We start from the raw sequence: 23428 nt of genomic DNA, 5'->3' as shown, positions 1-23428 counted from the left end.
CAGTTATGTGCATATAATTTGATTGCTAGTATCTAGGGTTAGGTAATGAGTAAGTATGTGTACATAACTAAGTATAAAAATAAATTTGTGTCATAATTTGAGAACTTAATCTGTGATGTAGTGTTTTTATTTATGCATTAAGTAATAAATAATTAAAATAATAATAATTAATTTAAATAAATTAATTGAGTTAAATGATTTAGAACAATAGCTACATCAAAGTTTCTCTCTATAATGCAATTTGGATATCTTTTCTTTTTTCAATTTTAATCAGGTAAATTGTGTTAGAACAATACTTTGTATTATTATGCAACAAATAATAGTACTAATTAAGTACCATTTATTATTTATTAATGTACTTGGATTTATTTTCATAATAAATTAAGTCGTAACTTAAAAAATCCATTTAAAGACTTTACGTTTTCATCTATCATTTATGTGTTTATTTTTTAGACATAATTTTCAAAATAATTTGGCTAGATTCTAGCTATTATTTACCAATTACAGAAATTTGAAATTTGATTTATGATGGATAAAGTTGTAAATAAAATACAGAGTTCTTCATGAGTTATTTTTACAGAAATTTATACAATTGGTAGTGTATAACGATAATACTGAAATAGATATACCCAGTGAATTGTTTAAATTTTATATCTAAAAGAAATGGTAAACATTATATTGTAATTATTGGAGTACGTTTCTAGGTTTATATTTGTCTTATCTATTTTATATTATCACTAATATATAAATCCCATAAAAATATATAAAACTTTTTTTTTGTGTAGAATATTGTTTCTTCAAATCCAAAATAATTTGATTCTGCACAAAATGATATACATAACACTTTTGACAAAATAAATCAAAACTCATTTTACTAATGTACATTTTTAAAAAAATTGTTTGTAAAATGTAACAATAAATAAACGTCTTACAAAAAAAAATTTGGTTAGCTAAATATTTTGCAAATTACATCATGTAGGGAAAATTATCATAAATCATAAATATTTGTTGAAAATCTTTAAATACCTACCTTTAATAATTTTTTGAATAGGTAACAAAAAAAACTAAAACATCATTTTCAAAAATTGATTAGTGTAAAAAATTCTATTTTCCACAAATTTTATTTTTATTTTTCCTGCATGTGTTTATAAGTAGGTACTGAGAAGCTTTCAACTCTTAAAAATACAAACGTGATCCAATGGTCTACCAGAGCCAAGTCCAGAAACTTTCGATGTTGAAGATTAACATAACACATTATTATAAGACCAATAGTTACATAATAATCATCTTTTTATTCTGCAGAAAATCAAATAAATAGGTACATTAATAAAATAGTTTTGAAGCACATTTGAGAAAAAAATATAATTTAGAACTAAAAGATTATGAATTACTAGTCAATTATTATTTATTTTCATCAACAATGAAAAAGTTGGGTGCCAGGTGGTATAGCTAGGGTTTTATTTACCATTTGGGGAGGGGAGGCTGAGTATTTAGTAATTTTTACTATAAAATTTTACCATACTTTAATGAGTGGAATCATTGGTTTTGATGATAAATCGATAATAATACAATTATTCAGAACAGATTATTCTCTTGTGATGGTTAATAAAAACTATATAATAGACAATAATAGAAGTTGCTAATTGTTAACATTTTTATGATTTTTATGTATTTACAATTTTAAACAATAATACGTCAATTTTTTTACACTAATGATACAATATATTATTATTTATTATCAACGATAATATTAAATAGTAGTACTTACAACACAACCTCAAACATAATATTATAATATACTATAAAGTACACAAATCAAATGTTAAAATAGTATCGATTCCACCATAATATACCTACATCACTGCATTTACTGTCTAGTCACTAGTGTCTCAGTCTCTTTGCCTGCTATGTGGAATTTATAAAACATAAATTTATCTTCCTAAAAACCTCTAGAGTATAGATTAACACAAAAGTTGAATGCCCTCAGCTCAGACTACATCGAATTTAAAGATTAGAACAGTAAAATATACATTATATAATATTATTATGTATAGGCACCGATACTACATACCGTTAACCGTCTACTGACTCTACTGATATCTTTAATTTAACGTTTGTAATTTTGCTTTTATCAATTTTAAAGAGAAGTGCGTACCTACGAATGTACAATAATATATGTATATATATTTATATTATTTTAAACGTTAAGTAGGTAGGTATAACATTATTAGCAAGCTGTCACAACAATTCGATCAAACTTTTGAATAAACTCCATTATCACCGAAAAACATTTAAAAAATTAGGATATATTTTATTCTGGATTGCGTGACTGCCGCTAAACATTAATGATTTAATAGTGAGTTTATGATGATTCCTTAAACATGGTTTTAGTGGTCCGTGATTTGTCCATTAAATTAATCAATTTTTCCAGCATTAGTGTTGTTAAATTAAAATAATAATTTAGACGTTCATTTTTTTCTTTATTGCAATATACGAGCAAAATAAAAACTAATACTCCGGCAGTCATATCACGATCACTATATTTAAAGGAACATTTTATAGGCAACTTCATATGCATTCAGGATTATTTCGTAGTGTTAAAGTCTTAGATCATTAATAATTATGAATTATGATCTCAGGTAATCGTAAATGATCATTATGATTTCTGGTGTGATCATAGATACAGATGAAATAAGAAATTAATTATTATAACAAACTGAAAATAAATGGGGTAATATTTTTTACATTCGCGTTCCATCAAACTATTTAGTGATCACCAAGAAATGTATTATTTTTCATTCAAACGGTCAGTTTAGGTTAGGATTTTGATTTTTCCAATAGGTATTTACGTCATATCTACGTTATCTACGACAAAATGCTTACTTAAATTTTCATTTCGAAAATAATATTCTATTTATTCAAAAATCATTATAGGTACTTGAAATTAAATGACTTAAAAACAATTTAGATTCTGAGCGAAGTTATGACGTATGAATTGATTTTACAATTGTACAATGATGTCAGATGTTTGTGTGTGTGTGTGTGTGTGTGTCCGGTGTGTGTGTGTGTGTGTGTGTGTGTGTGAGATTTTGTTTTGTGAATTCGGAATTATTGTAAAAGAAAATGCTTTGATTTTCAACTTCAATTTTTTTTCTGGTAGATAAGTGAATCCAAATGGTACTTTTAGGAAGCAAAAATGTTAAATCCCAGAACTTTTTATAAAATAATCGAGAAATATAGGTATGTATAAAAAAATTGTGAATTTTTACGCATATTAGTTTTTAACAAATTTGATTTCATTCTTTTGTTATAAATTTGTAATCCAGAAACAAAATAAATAACTATAAGTACTCAGAAGTATTAATTTTCATAAAATATTTATATTAACAGTTTCTGTACATTAAAATTTTCAATATTTTTGACAACCTTTGAACTATTTATACAGACATTTGAATTTTTGATACTTTCAACTACTTTTATTTTTATTTCTATACATATTATGCATACATTTACAATAAATTGTTTGCCTAATCAAAAATTGTTTGACAATTTAATAGGTACTAGATAATTTTTAAGTTTTTTAAAAATGTAAATATATATAGGCACGATTTTTTTTTTTATAAGCATTTGAAGTTCAAATTTTGACAAAATTAGTTAAAATTACGAAACATTGAAAATCATTTTTTAGTTAAAAATTTAGTTTATAAAATAGGGAACTTTCACTCTACTGCTACTTTGTCTTTGAGTAAGTTTCTGAAACGGATGTATTAGATTTAACGGATGATCAATGAATTATTTTTACAATGATGTGCATGACATTTTAATGTGCTGATTAGGTTAAACTGGTTTAAGGGTTCTATCTCTAAGATAGCACACGATAAAAGGTGACTGAAAATCCTATTAATATACATAATAAAGCTATTATTACAGAATAATTTTAAACAGTTAATCAGGTTAATTTATTGTTAATGGCAAACGCTTATATTTTTTTAAATATATATCTAAAATATCCCATGATTTAATGTTATTAGATAATACATCGTTTGATATTTTCAGAGTAGTAAGAGTAATTTCAGAGTAATAATTTTTATATTATATAAAAAAATAAGATTTTAAAATTTATGAGGGGAACTAATATTAATGCTTTGAGAGCGGGATTGAGTTAATACTTCAAGGCCTCTAACTACGCATACGATCTAGTTGGTACTTTAGAGCACTCAAATCCCAAAAGTAAAATAATGTATAAAGTATAATTCTATATAAAAACGACGTGTCAGCCTCTATTTCCTAAAGATATTTTATAATGCCAGCTATTATAGATAGTTATATTATTAAAAATAATAAATTTACCTACAGTACTTTTCAAAATAATCAGAAGAAATAACAAACTTTTCTAAATTATAAACCGATAAATTTAACTCATAATGTTCCTCAAAAGTTGTTATAACAGATATTAAAAAATACAATATAATTCTTACATATATTTTAATGAAAATAAACTATTTTAGTTATTTTGTTGTAATTTGAAAACCATAAATCGTATGGGATTTTCGGTATTATGTGATTTGTTTTTCTATAGGTGTACACAATAAAATGTTTAAAATAATATTTAAACTAATTTTATGCTGTTTATACCTACCATTTCCTATTTCATATTCATGGCATGCTAATGGTACATTGATCTTGACTTATATAATAAATAACAAAAGTCTACTCATAATAATATATAAAATTATAAAATATTTAAAATATTTTACATTTTTTAATACATTTAATATTGAATTAAATTTGGTACATTCATTCCATTTTATGGAACAAAAAATACGTAAGTAGGTATATGAAAATTATTTTATATTTTAGGAACTCTGTATCATACATTTACATTAAATATTCCAGTGTTTAAATTATTTGATTTATGTCCTAGGGAAATCTGTAATATGCACGAGTCATTGAAAAATAATATGCAATGTATTGCAACGGCCAGTGTTATTTACTATAATATATGAGTATAAGTTTTTATTTTAAAAACAAAGTTTTGAGTAAGAACTTTTTAAAACACAAGATTATTATAATTATTATTATTATACATTATTATGTTTATGGAGACTGAGGAGGTAAGATAAAAGATAGATACCTGTATTTCATAATATATGCATAATAATATGTATACCATATTGATTAAATGAAGGTCGATATTAATATTTTATTATAATTCTATATTATTATATTGTCTTTTTCTCTTGTCATCAAGGCCAAGGATGAAGGAATGTATCTACGAATTAAGTTAAAATTATAAATGTTTCAGGGTATTATAAATTAATTAAAAAGTTAGCTGACACTATTTATCTAACTTTGGTCGAGTTTAAAATTAACCCATCTAATATTCTAATTATCATTTTTCGTTTGAAATATATTCAAATGCCTGAGAAAATTTTGTAAAAATAGGTCCATTCTCTGGGCGTAGATAAGAAATATTTTTGGAGGGGGTTTTGGTCAAGATATAATTTAAGTTTAATGCACAATATTTTTTTTTTAATTGGTTTATCTTTAATTTCGGGGGCTGTTTGAACACCCAAAACCCTCCTTACCTACGTCCATGGTCCATCCGTTTCGAATTATTTACCACCTAGATAAAAGGAAAGCAAAATATATTTGTGATTTTTTAATGCAATTTTAGGTAAAATATGATCGTTTCCATATCTTATTCCGTTGCATATTTGATGGATTAAGATCACGTAGTAAGAGCAGTAGAACAAACTTATTTTTCAAAAGCAGCCAATGGGGTGGCACACTTGGAGGTTCTAATAAAATCAGAAACTGAATGTTCTTGATCGAGAATTGTATCTGTGGATTTATATGTTGATAAGTGATGACATTCATAGTAAAGTGCCCTGTAGCCAGTAGGTATACTGTTGTTTACTTATTTATATTTTTAAGAACATAATTATATGAAGAGTAAGAATAGCTCTCTCGAAGAGCTACTTGTGATTTTTGCGATCTTCAGTGATGGTGTTGGGAATCGGGAAATACACTTACTATGAGATGGTTAACTATAGAAATAGTGTGACAAAAATTTTAGGGGTAATATCTATTTAAGGTGTTAAAAGAAACTTTCCTTTGCCAATTGGCATTGGTAGTTTTCGAATGATATTGTTGTGTTATTATCGTTTAGTAGAATACTCTAATATTTGTCTTGAGATTAATTTTTTTGAAAATATTTCTTAGTGAGTCTATAGTACTTACCTTAGTGATAAATAATTATATTATTTACATAGTACTTTAAAGTATAAATCGATAACAATTTTTCAAGGTTTTTAAAATTATTACCTTACCAGAAATGTATTTAAAGATGGTAGTGGCTGGTGGAATTTAATGTCTATTCCTTCAATTTTTTTTTTTTATATATATAATTATTAATATAAATGTAATGTAATTATCTCTTATTTTATTAGTTATTACTTCTTTGACTTTGAAGCTTTTAATTTTAAACCCGGAAATAGATGATCCACTATTATTTTAGCTTGTACATGAGTATTATATTAGATTATATACTTAGTTTTACAGTTTCAATAAATCACGACCTACATTTTCTGCAGTTAAATTAATAACAAAAAAAATCTCATGATGTTAAAATAAATCATTTCTTCTTTGTAATCTACGTGACAGTAAAATTGTGATATAAATATATGTCTATGTTTTACTTAAAGTAGGACTGGTACTTATTATAAAGTATTATATGGCAATTGAATTCATTTTTCTTATTCTTATGTTATTAGTAGAGTATGTACCTATGTATTATTATAATTTGTGTACCATGTTTATTTTTCTGTTATAATATGTAAGCATTGAATAAATTGTAATAAGATGTAGAAGTTACTCAATTGTTCAAACACTTGTTATCTTGGTCTCAGTCTCATACAATTATATATTTAAAAATAATATTATTATGACACGACAAAAACACTCGTCATGCAAATCAGTCATAAATGACTGTTAGGTGCCTAATAACTACGTGATTTTTAAACAAAAACATTTGTTACGAAAATAAAACAGAACACCGTTTTTGAGACATCATAATAGGTATAGGTAGGTAGGTATAGAGTACAAAAAGTATTATTTATATAATGTTTATTACCTATATGGTTTTCGATAATTTAAAATAATTTAAAAGCTTAAAATTAAAATTTTAAATAAACCAGTTTCATTGATTATTGTTTGAAGTAGATATCAAATTGATTATACATGTGTTAAGTTATATAAATTAAACAAATTTTATACCATTTATAAGCTATTGTCAACATGTAGTATAGATACAATTAAAAACAATTTTTATTAAGAAAATATAAAACAATAAGTTACAAACTATATTGTCATTTGTCACAATAGGTATATAATATCTATTATTTTTAAACAGCATACTTCAATGTAACTATATTGTTTTATACTGTTGTTCATTAATTGAATATCTAATGATTCATAGTCAATGAAAATTATTAATTTTTGAAACGTTATCAGTGTTAAGTATAGTGAATATGATAATTGATAAATAACGAATTGATAAATCTACTGGCTATTATCTAATGTATATGAGTACGAGTAGTACGACCTATAAATATAAATACTTGATTTATAATAATATTATGTCTAAAAATGTAAAAATTTCGATACCTACTATCTTTATTAGGTACAATATTATGATGTATCCATTATGTTAGTGTGTAATCCATCAGAGTATTGTGATGCGTGGTCTAGTGGTTATCCAAATCAATATTACATACGTCTCAATTAGGTACAGATTGATTTTAATTAAATTAAGTATTAATTTTATAATAGGTACTTAAATGTCGATTAAACCATATTAATGTAAATATAGATTATAGATATTAGGTAACTAATTTTCCAACATATAACTATATTATATTTACTACTAAAGCCAACTTTAACTTTTAACTTTTAAGTGTACCTATGTTATGTTATTTTAATAAATACATAATAATACTATATTAATATACTATGATAGTGAAGTGTGATCACTGATTATACAATAAACATATTAAACTATTTAAGTATAATAATATTAGTAAATTATTAAAGGGCTATAAAGTAAATCATAATTTAAGAAAACACTATATATTGTATAACTATATAACTATGATTATTGTAATAGTTTATTAATTAGAACAATAGAACCAGTTTTAAACATATTCATTACAAATGATTTTTAACGTTTTGCAATTATATTATGTTATGTAAATTAATTATTTTAATAAATTTATAACTGAGAAAACGAAGAATTATCAAAAAAAATATGAATTCTGGGTCAGCTGAAGACCCAAACCTCCCGGGTCCGTCACTATAGATGTCCATACCAAAAAGAGATAGATACATTCAAAACCACTATTTCTGTGGTATCCATAAATAAACTATTGACCGTTATGGTTTTCCTGATGCTACTAGGTGTCTACTTCCTATAAAGTAGATGAACAGATTTTTAAAACCTTGAATCAATTATTATCGTTACGTGTAAGGAAAATATTGCAGGAAGCTGCAGCTGTAACAGAATTAAGCAGTTAAATTTAAATTTTCTACTTTGAAACAGGTTTTTGCCTGAGGCATTATTGAAGATTATAATTTGATGTTGCATATACCTACATATTATATACAAATATTTTATTTTTACCAAAAACAGATTTACCTATAGACCTATATTTCAATAGGTTCAAAGAGTTGTGTTTATAAAAAAAGTAAATGATGTAAAATTACAAATAAAAAAGGGAAGCCTTCGATAAAATAATATAAATGCTGTCGTCACTTTCTCTAAAAATAAATTAAGAGTTAATAAACCTAAGATAAGACGTGTTGATATAAAACGTGCGTGTTGCGTCTAACCATCTATCTATATAATACATATTATATTCAAATGTATAGAATTAATTGGTACGTGTCATGAAAATGTATACTATCTATTTAAAATATTGTAAATTAGTTGAATAAAAAGTTGGGTTTTTGATTTGTTGAAAATTACTGTTTATACTTTTATACTTCTAATAATCTATTAGTTTAAAAACAATTAAATAATAATTATGCAAATTTATAGTAGTGATGATGCACATCATACTAGTAATAATTTTGATTTTACGTTATATATAATATATATATATTTTTGAGAATAAGCCTCAGAAATAGAGACACTAGATGGAACTAAAATTATATTTATTTATCTGTGTTCGGGTAAATTCTTAATAAAATACATAAAAAATATTACTTATAATAAAAAGTTAGGTTTATAAAAAAAACAATAATACGAGTTGGCATTACTTAAGTTTGATATTGTACTTGTATATATCTAAGTATACTCAAGAATCGTTTTTAAAAATATTTAAGGTTTTTTTTGTCCTATTTATAAAGTGTTCTGTGATGGTACAAATACTTATTTTTTTCAAATGATAACTTCCGTATTCACTAGACAATAATAAACAGTCAATAGATGATTTATTCATAATTATTTTAATACATCTAAATTGAATTTGAAACGAGCAACTTCTGAAATATTAAACTTTATGTGACTTAATGTACTAAGAATTACAGTTCATAATAATAAGCCTAAAAATTTGAAGTTAATGATGATAGTTAGATCAAAATTTATTAATAAGATTTTATCGGATTTTAAGTTTCAGGCAGCTAGGTGAGACTAAGTCATGGGAATAAAAATGTATTAGAACAGGTAAATCGTGGATAATAAGTAATAAACTAAAAATATAAAAAATTGTAATTTAAAATATAATTAATTTAATTAATAAAATATTAAAAAAAAAAAAAAAAATAGTACCAGATATTGGCTTTTATTTACGTTATTATTTCATTTTTGATTAGGCTTAGTCGCACTATTATTAATTATGTATTTCAATTGTAAAATTAAAATTAAAACGAATATGGAGATGATGATTATTTACTACTATAATTAATAAACTATACAATTATTATAGTATAGAATTTAGATACCTACTTACTTTGCAACATAATTTTATTCAGTTTTTAAACAATTTCTTTATATTCATCAACAAATTAATTTTTATTATACATTGTAATTTAAACATACCATACCCTTAGGCACTTAACAGTTAACACAAATTTTTAACAATTTATTATACAGCGTTTTTTACGAAAAAAACTTATCTAGATCCTTTTGGTTCCTAAAAAATTATATAATAATAAGCATAACACTTCTATACGTACAATGTTGCGAACAGATTATGCTTATATCTGTTAATTTAGAGATTATTTACCTTTTCAGGGACACGAATTGAGATATAAACAAACCACTAACTCTTATGCTCATCCAATAAAAATCAATTTTTTTTATCATTAGTAATAATATTATAATTAATGATATCTATCTAGTAATATGATTTATTCAACATAGTTTATTTATAAGTTATAACGAACATTGTAGAAAATTCAAACTCTTGAACACATGTTCCAGTATGTTAGTTACTCATCTAGTAGCATTGACAAATATAATCTAAAAATATTATTTCCTCGGATACAGCTCGCAGATATGAATGTACGACAAAATTTAACACCATTTTTATTTATCCAAAACTTCGTTTTTTATAAATTAATTACATCATCCTTAATTATGTTAGAATAGTAGTGTTATCAACCGTAAAAGAACACTCGTAATAGTTAGGTATCCATTTACATGTGTACCATACACGACGTATGTATCAATATACAAAGTTAAATTTTAATTGAAACAATCTTTGTACAGAATAATAGGTAGGTATACTCGAACCTAACGCACGGAAGGTATTCGCGAGTGTTTTAAACGATTAAAAATGATAATACCTAATAATAATAATAGTTTTCGGGTTATTTGAAAAAAATTCAGAGTCGACTCCCGCGGATGAGTTGGAGTCGACAACCTCGACAATGACGATGATTTTGACGATATACTACGGTTATGGAAAAAAAAAACTACTCAAAATACACTAAATAATGTCATGTAGTAGCGTATTATATTAATGTATAATATAAAACGAACCATTATTGTTCTTACGTACGAGAGCACGTCTAGTCGATGCGAAGTGCATCATCGTATTACACACATATATACACGATAATATACCTACCTACGCGTGCACATGACAAGATTCGCAATGAACTTGTACCGCGCTCGTACGTCACCCCCCCACCCATCCCCCCGGGTAGGGGGGTCATCGTGCGCGATATTTAGACAGTCTGGCGTCCGCGGCGGTGGGGGTATTGGCGGCGCGCGCGTGCGGTCCGTGTCCGACTCGTCCAGTCGGTGGTACACGCGGTCTGTGCCGGTCCAACTCCCCTGCGACACACGCGCCTCGCGTGTTTTCCCCAAAAAAAAAAAAAATTCAAATATTATCGCCACGAATCGAAATAATACACCGGTCGTAATCTTCGTACGGCCCGCACAATACACAAATAATTGTTTTTTTTTTTATATATTATGCTACATCATATTATCGGTATTATGTCGAATTTAAAAATTTCGAATCCAAGCGCGTGTTGTCGCATCCGCATCACTGTCCCGCATCGTCGTTTTTAGTTTCGTTTTCGTTTCTTTAGCTTTTTTTCACCTCCCCGACGGTTCTTTTTTTTTCGCATTTTTTACCGCCCAAAACCGTCTCACGCCAATATAATATATTGAGTAAATATTAATAAGTATATAACATCTCAACGGTATAATCACACAATGAGTCCGAAAACGTCGGTTCGGGCTCCGACGGTCAAGTGGCCGTTAATCGTGGCATTGTCGGTCTTGTCCGCTGCGATCCTCGTGGCCGCGATCGTGTGGACGGCGACCGGTCATCTGCAAGGGACGTCCTCCGAACGTTTCGACGGCACGGTCACGGAATTGGTCATCACCGTCAATGACACGGTCGCTACTGACTTTGATGGAGTTTCGCAATCTGGTAAGTACCTATTTGAGAATATAATATGGTATACCAACGATACTTGACTTACCAACTATATGTTGGTACCCATACAATTTCACGACGAGTTATTGTATTGGGGGCCGAAATAAAAAACAATAATAATAAAACATTAACACTTACTGTACTATGTTTAATACAATTTAAATGCGTAAGCAAATAGAATTAAACAATTTTATGTATACCACCGTAAACGTACAATAAGATCGATTTTATGATTACGATTGCACTAGTTTTTATAATTATTGTGCATATTTATTAATAATTTTTCAAAGTATATACTATATAGTTAATTAAAAAATAACTGCAAAAAGTAAAACAAAACTATATTTTTAATACATTGAGTAGATGAAAAACATATTTTATTTTATTTCTTTAAATATAATACAATAGATTTTTTTTTATATTTTTAAGACATTTTAAATTAAGTATACATATTTTATTTTTATGGTAGGTGTAGCAATAAGATTTCAAAAGTTATATCTTAAATTAGAAAAAGCCCTACAGAAATTATACTTATAGCTATTTAAAAAATTAATTTGAACTAAATTATACTCAATAAACGTAGGTAGGTGTAATGAGTGGTCAAATCTTAAAGCTGGCTGAGATGTTATTTAAAATTTAAAATTTAAACATATATAAAAATATTTTTATTTTTTATAGAACTGATTTTAATAAGAAAAAATAACTATAGTACCTAATTTTACACTATAAGATGGATTTATTACAGTAAAATATCTATCTTCCATTAAGTATAAGAACATCATCCTTACCTGGAAATAATTGTACATATTACTTTTTAATAAAGTTAATTGATTGATTATTTGATAAAATTAATTGTTGATTAATTTCTATAAATCAAATATTTATTTAGTTTTGAATATATTTGTTGAGTTGAAGAAATATCACGATTGAAATCTATTAATATACGATAAAAAGTATTATATATTTTGGATTTTAAAATATAATTTGTCGTATCGCACTCATTTAAACTACTGGTTTATTAAAATTAATAAATTTATATTTAGACTGTGGTAAAAAAACTTGTAGACTGCATGAATTTTAGTTAGTAAAAAAATAGTACTATTCAGAAGAAAAATTAAATAGTTCATTATGTATTCAACATAAAATTTGTTCTTAAAATGTTGTATTATATTGTTAGATATAGTATTTTTTAAATAACGTTTAAAAAAAATATTGCCAAAAACGTAATTATTGTATTCTTAGATTCATTATTTATGTTACATAATGCTGTTATGACCTACATGAATAACCAATATAATATATAACTACACGTATGATCTATGTTTATGAATTTAGGATAATTATATAACATTATACATTATTACATTACATTACACATAATTTAAATAAATCAATGAACTACTTATTAAAAATATAAACCATTTTATTCTTCAAATTGAATAAGAAAGTTATAATAAAATTTTAAATATTGTAGGTAGCCAGGTAGGTATTATATATAACTATTTAGTAATAAGTATTATATTTTTTTTATTTATTATAAATTTAATGTAAAAAATTACAAAATTATATTGATATAAGTTGTGAGTACTGTTTAATAAAAATAATTAATTAATTTGTTGAAAAAGATTGTTCCAAAAGCTTGTGATATTTATAGTTGCAGTAGTAGTAATAATAATAATAATAATAATTATTATTATTATTATAAAAATTGTAATTTTTATTTCTTTAAATAATTGAAAAAAAATAAAACTTCATTAAAATTATTGGTTTTTAAATTGGAGTATAAATTATTCCGAATATATTATTCGGATTAAATTAATTTTTAGTGTATAATACGTTGAAAACAAAAAACTATTTTTTATTTAACTTTATAGTTTATATAATTAACGGTAAATGTACCGCTAAAATGTTGAACACAAAATAGACATTATATTGTAAATCTTTTAAGCATTATTGCTAAAAAACTGTTTGACTTCAAAAGAATATATATGTTGTTATTTTTTTTAGATAACTATAACTAACAGTTTATAGGTATGTCACATATCGTATGTGCATACTTTTATACTTTGACAATTGCTATAATTGACTGTTATAAATAAATATGTTTTATAGAAAATGATGACGCTTATCTATATAGGGCTGTTGCATAGACCTTGACAGTAATCTTAAGGAACATTTGCAAATAATATTCCAACTGATTCGGAAATTTTTTTTTCTTGTAAAATTGTATTTTTATCTTGGCGTAATGCCATGATACATATACCTAATCATTTCTTGCAGACATTTTATCGATGAAATGTTGATGTACTATTTTCAGTATTTTAAATCCTTTCAATACCATTCTTTTGATAATTAAAAGATAATTTGTTACTAATTGTTGGAATCAACTTTCAAAGAGTTAGGTACACTATAATGGTTTATTGAAAACTTATTTTAGTTTATCGTTAAAAAAAAAAACAAATATTAAATAATACAGGGTGATCTAGATTTTAAAAGATCTTATAAACGTTATTTCAGCTATGTATATAGCTTTATTCATTCATAAATACTCAATTTTAATGTACTGTGTACCGTACCTATTTATTACTAACATGCCATCTCTTGTGCATACTCATATCGTAGAAATGAAATAGAGCTAAATTTCATCACGAGATCAACAAAGCATATGAAGCGTTTATGACATAAAATATCTAATCCCACAAATTAATGTTGACTTGTAATTTATTTGTTTCATAGGAAGCAAAATATAATATTTCTTATATAATGTGCGTATTATGTTTATTATGTTTTCAACACATCTTCTGGGTTATGCAAATATTAATATCTTTCTGGAGTTTATTATTTAAAATGATGTATCGCGTCGACAAATTTGTTTAGTCTGATTGTCCGACATATGAATGTAGTTTTAAGAGACAACTAGGAGACGTAGGCGTGGCTATCATGATCACTAAAAAAATATCGTTCTATGAACAAACTGTTTCCATTCAATAAGCAGACACAGCATACTAAGTTTAAGTGTACATCTAGTTGTAAATATATTATATAGAAATTGGCAAAGGATAATAGGTATGTTTTATTTATAAAATATTCTTATGGTAATCAAAGTTGTACAGAGAAGTTTTATGTTAATATTTGAATTGCTATTGGTAAATGGTAATACGTTAACTTAAGCTGTTGTTATTCAATATCCCAATATGAGTTCATAAAAAAAAACATCTGTGGTTTTATTTCCAGATCGTAGTATTTGAAAATGAAATTATTTATAAAATGTTTAAAATTATTTCAAACAATGATGAAAAATACTAAAATTGTTTATAATATGCTGAAAAACTTATTTCAAAGTAATTTAATTCAGAAAAATTCAAAAATAATAATATATTTTAACTAAAAATAACTATTTAATATGAATTAAATTACTATTAAATTTTTATTTTTATCTAAATAATTGAATATAATTTTATAGTTTCGGTTTTATTGCATTGTCTTAATTTTCCACCCCTCCCCCTTTTGAGTCTATACCAAAAACTTTTTACTAAAACAACACAAATAATTACCTTATACAAATACTATTTACATTTTATAAAACTATAGCAAATTATAATGAGTAATCAAAGTAATCTTTTATCTTAAAACAATATATTTTTTGTTTGCGTTGTACTGATCAAAATCATAATATTGTCTAAAATTACTATTGTATGAATTACAAGAAAATTTCCAGTTATTCATTAAAGTATAATTTTATTTTATAATGTTTACATTTCAGTGGCTAGTATTTTATTAATGTGGTTATTGACATTAACCTCTAATGTTACTTTATAACTATATCTCTAGTACGTGTTATGATCTGTGCAGAAAATCTTCAGGCAGAGATTTTATAAAAATAAAAAATATAACAATTTATTTTGAATAAATGGTTTTAAACTTAGATACCATAAAATATTCAAAGGTAGTAATAAATTATGGAACAGTCCAAAAAAGAGAAAAAAAAGTAGACGTCACAGTATACTATTAAACGATGAAAATGAAAATAACATAACGTGATGTCTTGAGTAGGTACTAAGAGCTATAAATATTATAAGTTTAAAATATTTAAATATAATGTAATAATTTAATATGAGCAAAAAATTTGTTATAATTAGTTATTCAAAACTCTTAAATATACGCAACTATAAAAAATACCAGTGAGGTAGACCATTGAACATATTTTTTAAAAAGGAATTAAATAAGTGTTCATGTACAAATTAAAATTTATAAGTTATGAATTATAAATATTATATCATAACTTCACTGCGATGTATACTTTGTTGTTTTTGTAATTTTAAACATGTCTAGTTACACGATTTACATAATTGTTTCTATTAAGAGACAACTGTTTCTAGTTTATAGACAATAATATATGTAAATAACGTATTTAACATAGGGGCAAAATTATGACTTACTGTATAGTTGCATGTTGCATTGCAAATAACAATTGATAATAATTGTTAAGTGCATTCGAAATAAGTATGAAATGGCGATCTTGGGAAACAATTCGTATGCAGTTAAATTTGTTTTTGTACGATAAACTAATTAAGAAATTACGATTAAAGTAATGCTTGGTATAGATATTCGCACTGTAGGAGGATTTTATTTTTGTACGATAGTATAGTTACATCCATGTATTGAAAAGATGTAAAGAGACTTCATAATGAAGTCTACGAAATAATTAAGTCAGCATCTATGGAATTAGAAAAGTTTTATTATTGTTAGTTAGGAAATTAAAATGTAAATTATTTTTGACAAATGCATGATTAATATAATAACATATACGAATCGCCATTTATATAAAATCGGTTAAAACGATACCTACAATTGATTTAAATGGTTATCAAGAATATAATTTATATAATTATGTAATTACCTATAACGTCGAGATATAATTCGAAGTTCTAGTTTAATATTAACAATACTATTATAATTGATAATATTATATTATGTAAATAGAGACTTGTCAATGAAATAATTTTGGTTTTAATGTATTATTATTATGTAGGTTATTAATTAGATTTTAACTCATTAAAAATATGTTAGTTGATATTTTTCGTTTTAATCTTCATATTTTACCATTTCCGCACATTTATTGTTTTTTAAATTTTTTTTCCCCTGGAAATAATTTACATTCGGTAAATTTATTATAATATTATAGTTTTATAATTATTATTTATTATTATTTATATTACATTATTTTATTTTTATTTTTATTTTTATTGTTTTTTTTTTTTTTTAATAACACCGCGCGTCACATCATAATATGTCGAACACGAAACACCACTCAAATAGTAGTAGCTGTATACTGTGAGAAATGCGTTCACCAAACAAATTACTAAAATATACTTATGTCCAGTAATATAAAATGTATAACAGTATTACTTTCATGACTGCATCTGCGTGAGGTACGGACATTGCATATTATACTTCATTTAACACATTACGGCACACTGGCACTGCGTTTATACGTTTGCGGCTGTCAACGCAAAGTCAGCGGATTGCTGACGCTGAACGACGGCCCCAAACATATTATGCACACGAATGCAATTTATGGTGGCGAATTTTTTTTTCTTTCGACCCATAGTTTAATTATTTACATATAACATTATTTATATATACAGGATGTTAGGATGATTTGTTAACATGGCTACAGTTTATTTTTTTATATAATTAGAACTTTGAAAAACCTATTGTTATAATAAATGTATAACAAATTTATAATATAAAATTATTTAATATTTTTTAGTGATTTTAAATTTGTTTTATTGACAATCTATACATTTTTTTAATAAAACGTTTTTATTTACAAACATTTAAAGTTTAGATATGCGAAGTAAAATATCAAGCAGCTAATGGACAGGCACTCTCCATAAGTTGTACACCACCGTCACCACCCGTTACTCTGCTCATCAACATTTTAAATTATTATTATTAATATAGTAATAATTTATTCGGTATTCATTATTTATTTTATAAGTCAACTATTTTAATCAAGTATTTTTGCTTCTGAAACTAAAATTGCAGGTTGTTGTTAAAAAAGTATTTTTTATTAGAAAATGTCGTGTTACACTAATATAAAATACTGCTAGTACAAAACATTTTTCTTCAAAAACTTTATAATTTATTTGAGAAATTTTTGTAGCTAGTCGAATAATTCACCCCGTATATACGATATACGTATATAATATTCAATAAAAAACGAAAAAATATAATATGTTCACTGCGAATTCAAACAGATTTGCATTTTGTGCGTGTACCTGACATATTATTATTATTGCTTTAGTAGATAGAATTGGATATGTTTTCATGACAGTAAAAAAAACGTATGTCGGTTTCATTGACAGTTTGACGATGGTGTACGACGTAAACTACGTCTTGTTAATATTCCTTTACGAAGATGCGATCGGTGTAGTGTTATTTAATGTTTTCTATTTCGAGTTTTCTCTTCGAAGTGTGACAATGAAATGGTTTTAACGATCATCGCTGATGACTTCAAATATTTCACAGCAGCGCTCGACGTTGGAAAATACCTATACTAACTAGAAAGACTAGAAAAATAACTTCTGGTGATATAAAAATATAAGATTAATTACTCATATGGTTACTGGTTGTGTTATTTAAAACAAATAGGTATTAAATTATATATTGTATATACTTAATTGATATTAAAAATGTGAAAATTGTTTCATATATTGTTTAACATTTTAAAAGTAAAAGTGCAAAACTGGTATATTTATCGTTTTATCGTTTTTTATCTAATTTAGAGTATATAAATATTATCTATCCAGCATTATTGATATTGAACGTTTCAAATTTAATTAAAATTTATTTTTGCATGCGATTTTAACAAAACAGAAAATACATTTTAAATTTCAAGTACAAGTAGAACTTTTGAATTAAGAAAATATATTTATTATCATCATAATATATTTACAAATATTATTCATAAACATATACCTACCTAGTTAAATCGAGGAAATTATTATTATAGGTACCTATATTAATATACTAGGACACTAGGTTTAATTAGTATACTAACTTTTGATGATGTATTTTTATTTGTGTTTACTGAAATAGAAAAATAATTAATAAGAATCTCACCACACATCATAAATAATTTACTGGCAGTAGTAAAAGGAAACATGTTGGTTTTATTTAAAATGGAAATAAATGTTATTTATAGCTTGAAATAAATTTAAAATAATTTAATTAAAATTGTGTTTTTTATTATAAAGTAAAGTATGAATAAAATGTATTAATATTATCAACTTACAAATTTTTCGTATTTGATCATGTCTGACTTTTTGTGTGTAAAACATACTGGAAACAACGTAACAATAATTATTTTATTCAAAAGATCTAAAAGTAAAGTAATTATTATTGGACCCACACAAACAATACACAAGGAAAAAATAATTAGTTTTGTGGTACGATGCAGCCACAAAAAGGTTAGACTTACGCTCAAGTATTAAAAATTAAAATGTATTATTTAAATCAAATGTGTATACACAAATAACACAATACGCATAGGTAATGTTTATTGTGTATGATGTCTGCAATAGGTTCCTCTTAAACTTAAATTGTCGTCATTGATAATATGTTATATATATATATTATTTTATTATATATTGTTTAGAAATAGTCTACATAAGAGAGTACAATTATTCTGGCCATAACTAAATGCTAATTTAGAAATTGATTTTATAATTAACTTCAGCTATCATATGAAAATATTAGAACATGCATATACATAGGATACATATATCGAATGTATTGAATCTTTTCAACAGTGAGTCACAGAGAATTATACACATCACTGTGATTATTATTATACATGTGCACACTGCAACCCCATACGAGCTGATTATGTATAATATCGTATACTATATATATTATGGTCTTACATATTTTGTACGTTAAACTTAAATTGTTCCGTTTTTTACCGATTTGTTTGAAAAATATACTTTTTTCAGACAATGATAAAGTTTTAAAAGTTCCACACAAATCTATCTATTGATTTTAATACGAATCAATAATTTGTACTATTGAGATACCATTATTTTTAATCTTTTCTGTGGTTAATAGTTTTACAAAATGTAAGGAAAACTACCAATAACTTACTGTGGAAATATTTTTAAATTACTAGGTATAAACACTGTTTTAACTGTGCACCGGTCTGTATAATTGTTTTTCGAATGTGTATTGATCGAATAATTTATTGTGCTAAAGCGTTTTCAGAAAAATGTTATTATCTATAAATAGCATATTTAATTATTTAAATAACAATAGTTACCTCTATTTTACTAATGGCGAAAAAGGGTTAAAAATAGTCTTTTTACTAATTATTAATATAGTTATAAATATTCATGAAAAAGTTAACTGTTTAAAGAATAATATTTGTTTGTAGTTATGACATTATTTTATACATCTAGATACAGTATGAATTAAAAATAGTCGAATGTCAGATGACATACAATGTCTATACCTACCTAATCCATGGGGAGTAGTCTAAAAGTTATTATTTATACACAGAAGTCTTATATATGACTGTAATTTGTTCACGTCAATGATTAATGGTCAACAATGTAAAATGGACCGAAAAGAATAAAAAAAAACAGCGGGAGCTGTACAGACAAAACAACAGGTTTCATTAATTGTTGGGGTTATAATACGCGGTAGGTAGTAAACAAACGGATACGAGTTTACCCCGATGATGATACATAGACAGGGGGAATATTTCGTAAAGTGTATAATATTATGTATGGTCGACCGTTGAAAGAACATAAATCATGTAGTCAAAAATTCAAGAAATAATATAATTTTTCACTCAGTAATGAACGTCGTGTGTGAAGAAAGTCGTTTTCAAAAAAAGTTATTTCAATTTAATTTGTTGTATACTACTCTTTATTATTATTATATGAGCATTGAGTGCTCACTGCGTATGAATATGTTTTTTCTTTTTTTTTTTTTTTGAACCAACGTTACAATTTGTGTCACAAACTCACAACCACATCCGGCCCATGCGTAGAATAGAAACTTGAAACTTTGTATGCTTACAACTCGATTTTTCTCATCAGTTAGTTTTTTCTATTTTATTTCTTTAATGTTATGAATACGTATAATACACATTTTATTTGCCTACTTTTAGAAAAATGTGAATATATGCTTAATAATAACAATATTAGAAATATTCAAATATTTACAATACATTTAAAATTGATTAGGTATATATTATATATTTTTTTTGGTTAAAAATTATGAAATTCATGAATCGTTTAGAGGGATAAAAATATTATTATTTTACTATTTTGTTTTTTTTTTTTAATAAATAAGCAAATTAACAAATTAAAAACAGGAACACTGTAAAACATTTAAACATGAATGTAACTAAATAAAATTATGTTTTAGGATATAATGTTAATTATAGAGTATTATATATTTTTAATAATTTTATATTCTCTATGAATGGAAATTGTATTATAAAAATTATTAAGAATATTCAACATTTTGAAATATTAAAAAAAAATTAAAATAATTTTGTCTTTTATGAATATATAAAATCAGATGATTTTATATGACATAAAATACAAGTAAAATATTTTTAAAATTTAACGGAAAATTAGGTCATTCAATAATATCCAAACTTTGACTACTCTCTGTTTTTTTATTAACTTATTCATAAACGCAGACAGACAGTAAGTTAACATTGTTTTCAAGAATATATTTTGCTGTAGAAATAAAAAAAAAAAATTAAAATGGTACTAATCTCTTAAATTATTGTGTTTTTTTACATTTGTTTACTTAAGTAATAGCATTTACCATGATTTGCTTATGACGTTATTGTCTTTATGTAATTCAGTCGAATCAATATTTTTAATATCGTAAAAATACGTATTATCAAAAGTAATAAAAAATGTAATTTATTAAAATAAATAAATAAAAATCAATAAGTATATTATAGTAATAACTAAATAAAAGCATTATAATATTATTCACGATTTCAGTTTTAAAAAAACTTGGTTTTGTGTTTGTGGACATTTATACAAATTTACTATCTATATTTCTTGGTAAAATATTTTTGTTTATACGTATTTCTATATCTATGTTTTTAGAACATATATTTTAGCTGTATTAATCTATATTAATAAATAGTAAATAATTTGGTACAATTATAATTTTAATATTTTTTTATATACCATATTATTAAATCTGTAATACATAAAATATACAGTTTTAACGTACTTGAATATAATATATTAATATATACAAGTACCTAAATCATTAAAGTACAGATTTTATGAACCATTGCACATTTATTATGTCAATTGTCAATTAAGAATGTTCATAGATTGTATTTTACAATATTACAAAAAGATTTATTTTCATGATTACTATTATTGATTAATAGTTTATCAAGATTATACATAATTTTATACGTATCTATATTTTAGATGTATAGCGATTAGTTTAGTTTAATAAACACTTTTTTTTTAGATTTAAAATTAATTTTATATCTTTTTTTCAGTCTTTTAAGCTTGTATATATATATATATATATTTTATAATATAAACATTTTTTTTTATTTTGTTATCTAAGCAATATTATTACAGCAAGTGAGTAGGTATCTAGTATAATATGACATATGTACCTATTACACATACACTAGTATTTATAGAACACTGTTGAATAAGAATAATAAGTAATCACAGTAGTTCTTATCTCCGAGTTCTGACTTACATACGTACATAAATTATTATACACTCATATTATGTCGAGTCGCATAAAAAATTGATTAGTTTAATGGTTCACTAAAATTTATTGAACCAATTATGGACCACTAAATCATTTTTAAGGAACTATTAGTTTACTACCTGTTGATTGATTAAGAGCTTTTAATATAGTTTCTGCAAACCAAAATTAAACTTCGCCTTCTTTAAATTAACTTTTGGTACTAAAATTATAGTGTCTGTAACATATTATCATACCATTTTTCTTATAATATATTATAAAAGAAAAAATATGACTTTTTTTGGTTGAATACAGCTATTAATCAAGGACGTTTCTGTTTATTTTGAAAAAAAAAATACGTGTAGATAAAAATTAATAAAACTGTATAGTATTAAACACTATGTGTAACACTAATAACTTAGTATTCGAAACGAAATAAAGATCAATTAAATAAAATAACCGAGTATACACAATTTGCATTCGACTTTTCGAAATCGCTCTCAAAGTGCGTGAAAATTATTATAAATACCTACTCCGGTACACGAAGAACAATCATAACGAAAGAGAGCGTTGACTTTTATCAGAGAATATTAAAGAAGTCTACTATGTAGTTTTTGCTAACAATATTAAATAATATTTAATGAGCATATAAAATATACGTTATCAAATGATTTAATTTTTTTAATTTAAAATTTAATTTTTAATTTTAATATGCATTT

General features: G+C 24.8%; 1 protein-coding gene across 1 annotated transcript in view; it reads left to right on the top strand.

The window, feature by feature from the left end:
* Positions 1-11308: 11308 nt before the first annotated feature.
* LOC114132129 (A disintegrin and metalloproteinase with thrombospondin motifs 9-like) overlaps positions 11309-23428 on the top strand; it is an 87896-nt gene continuing 75776 nt past the window's right edge. Inside the window, 1 exon segment of the mRNA XM_050206854.1 lies at positions 11309-11948. Within this exon segment, the coding sequence (XP_050062811.1) occupies positions 11729-11948 (220 nt within the window). The 5' untranslated portion in view covers positions 11309-11728.

The sequence above is a fragment of the Aphis gossypii genome, chromosome 1 (assembly GCF_020184175.1).
Source record: "Aphis gossypii isolate Hap1 chromosome 1, ASM2018417v2, whole genome shotgun sequence".
NCBI lineage: Eukaryota > Metazoa > Arthropoda > Insecta > Hemiptera > Aphididae > Aphis > Aphis gossypii.
The sequence above is the reverse complement of the archived record's forward strand: the minus strand, read 5'-3'. Positions and strand labels throughout refer to the sequence as shown.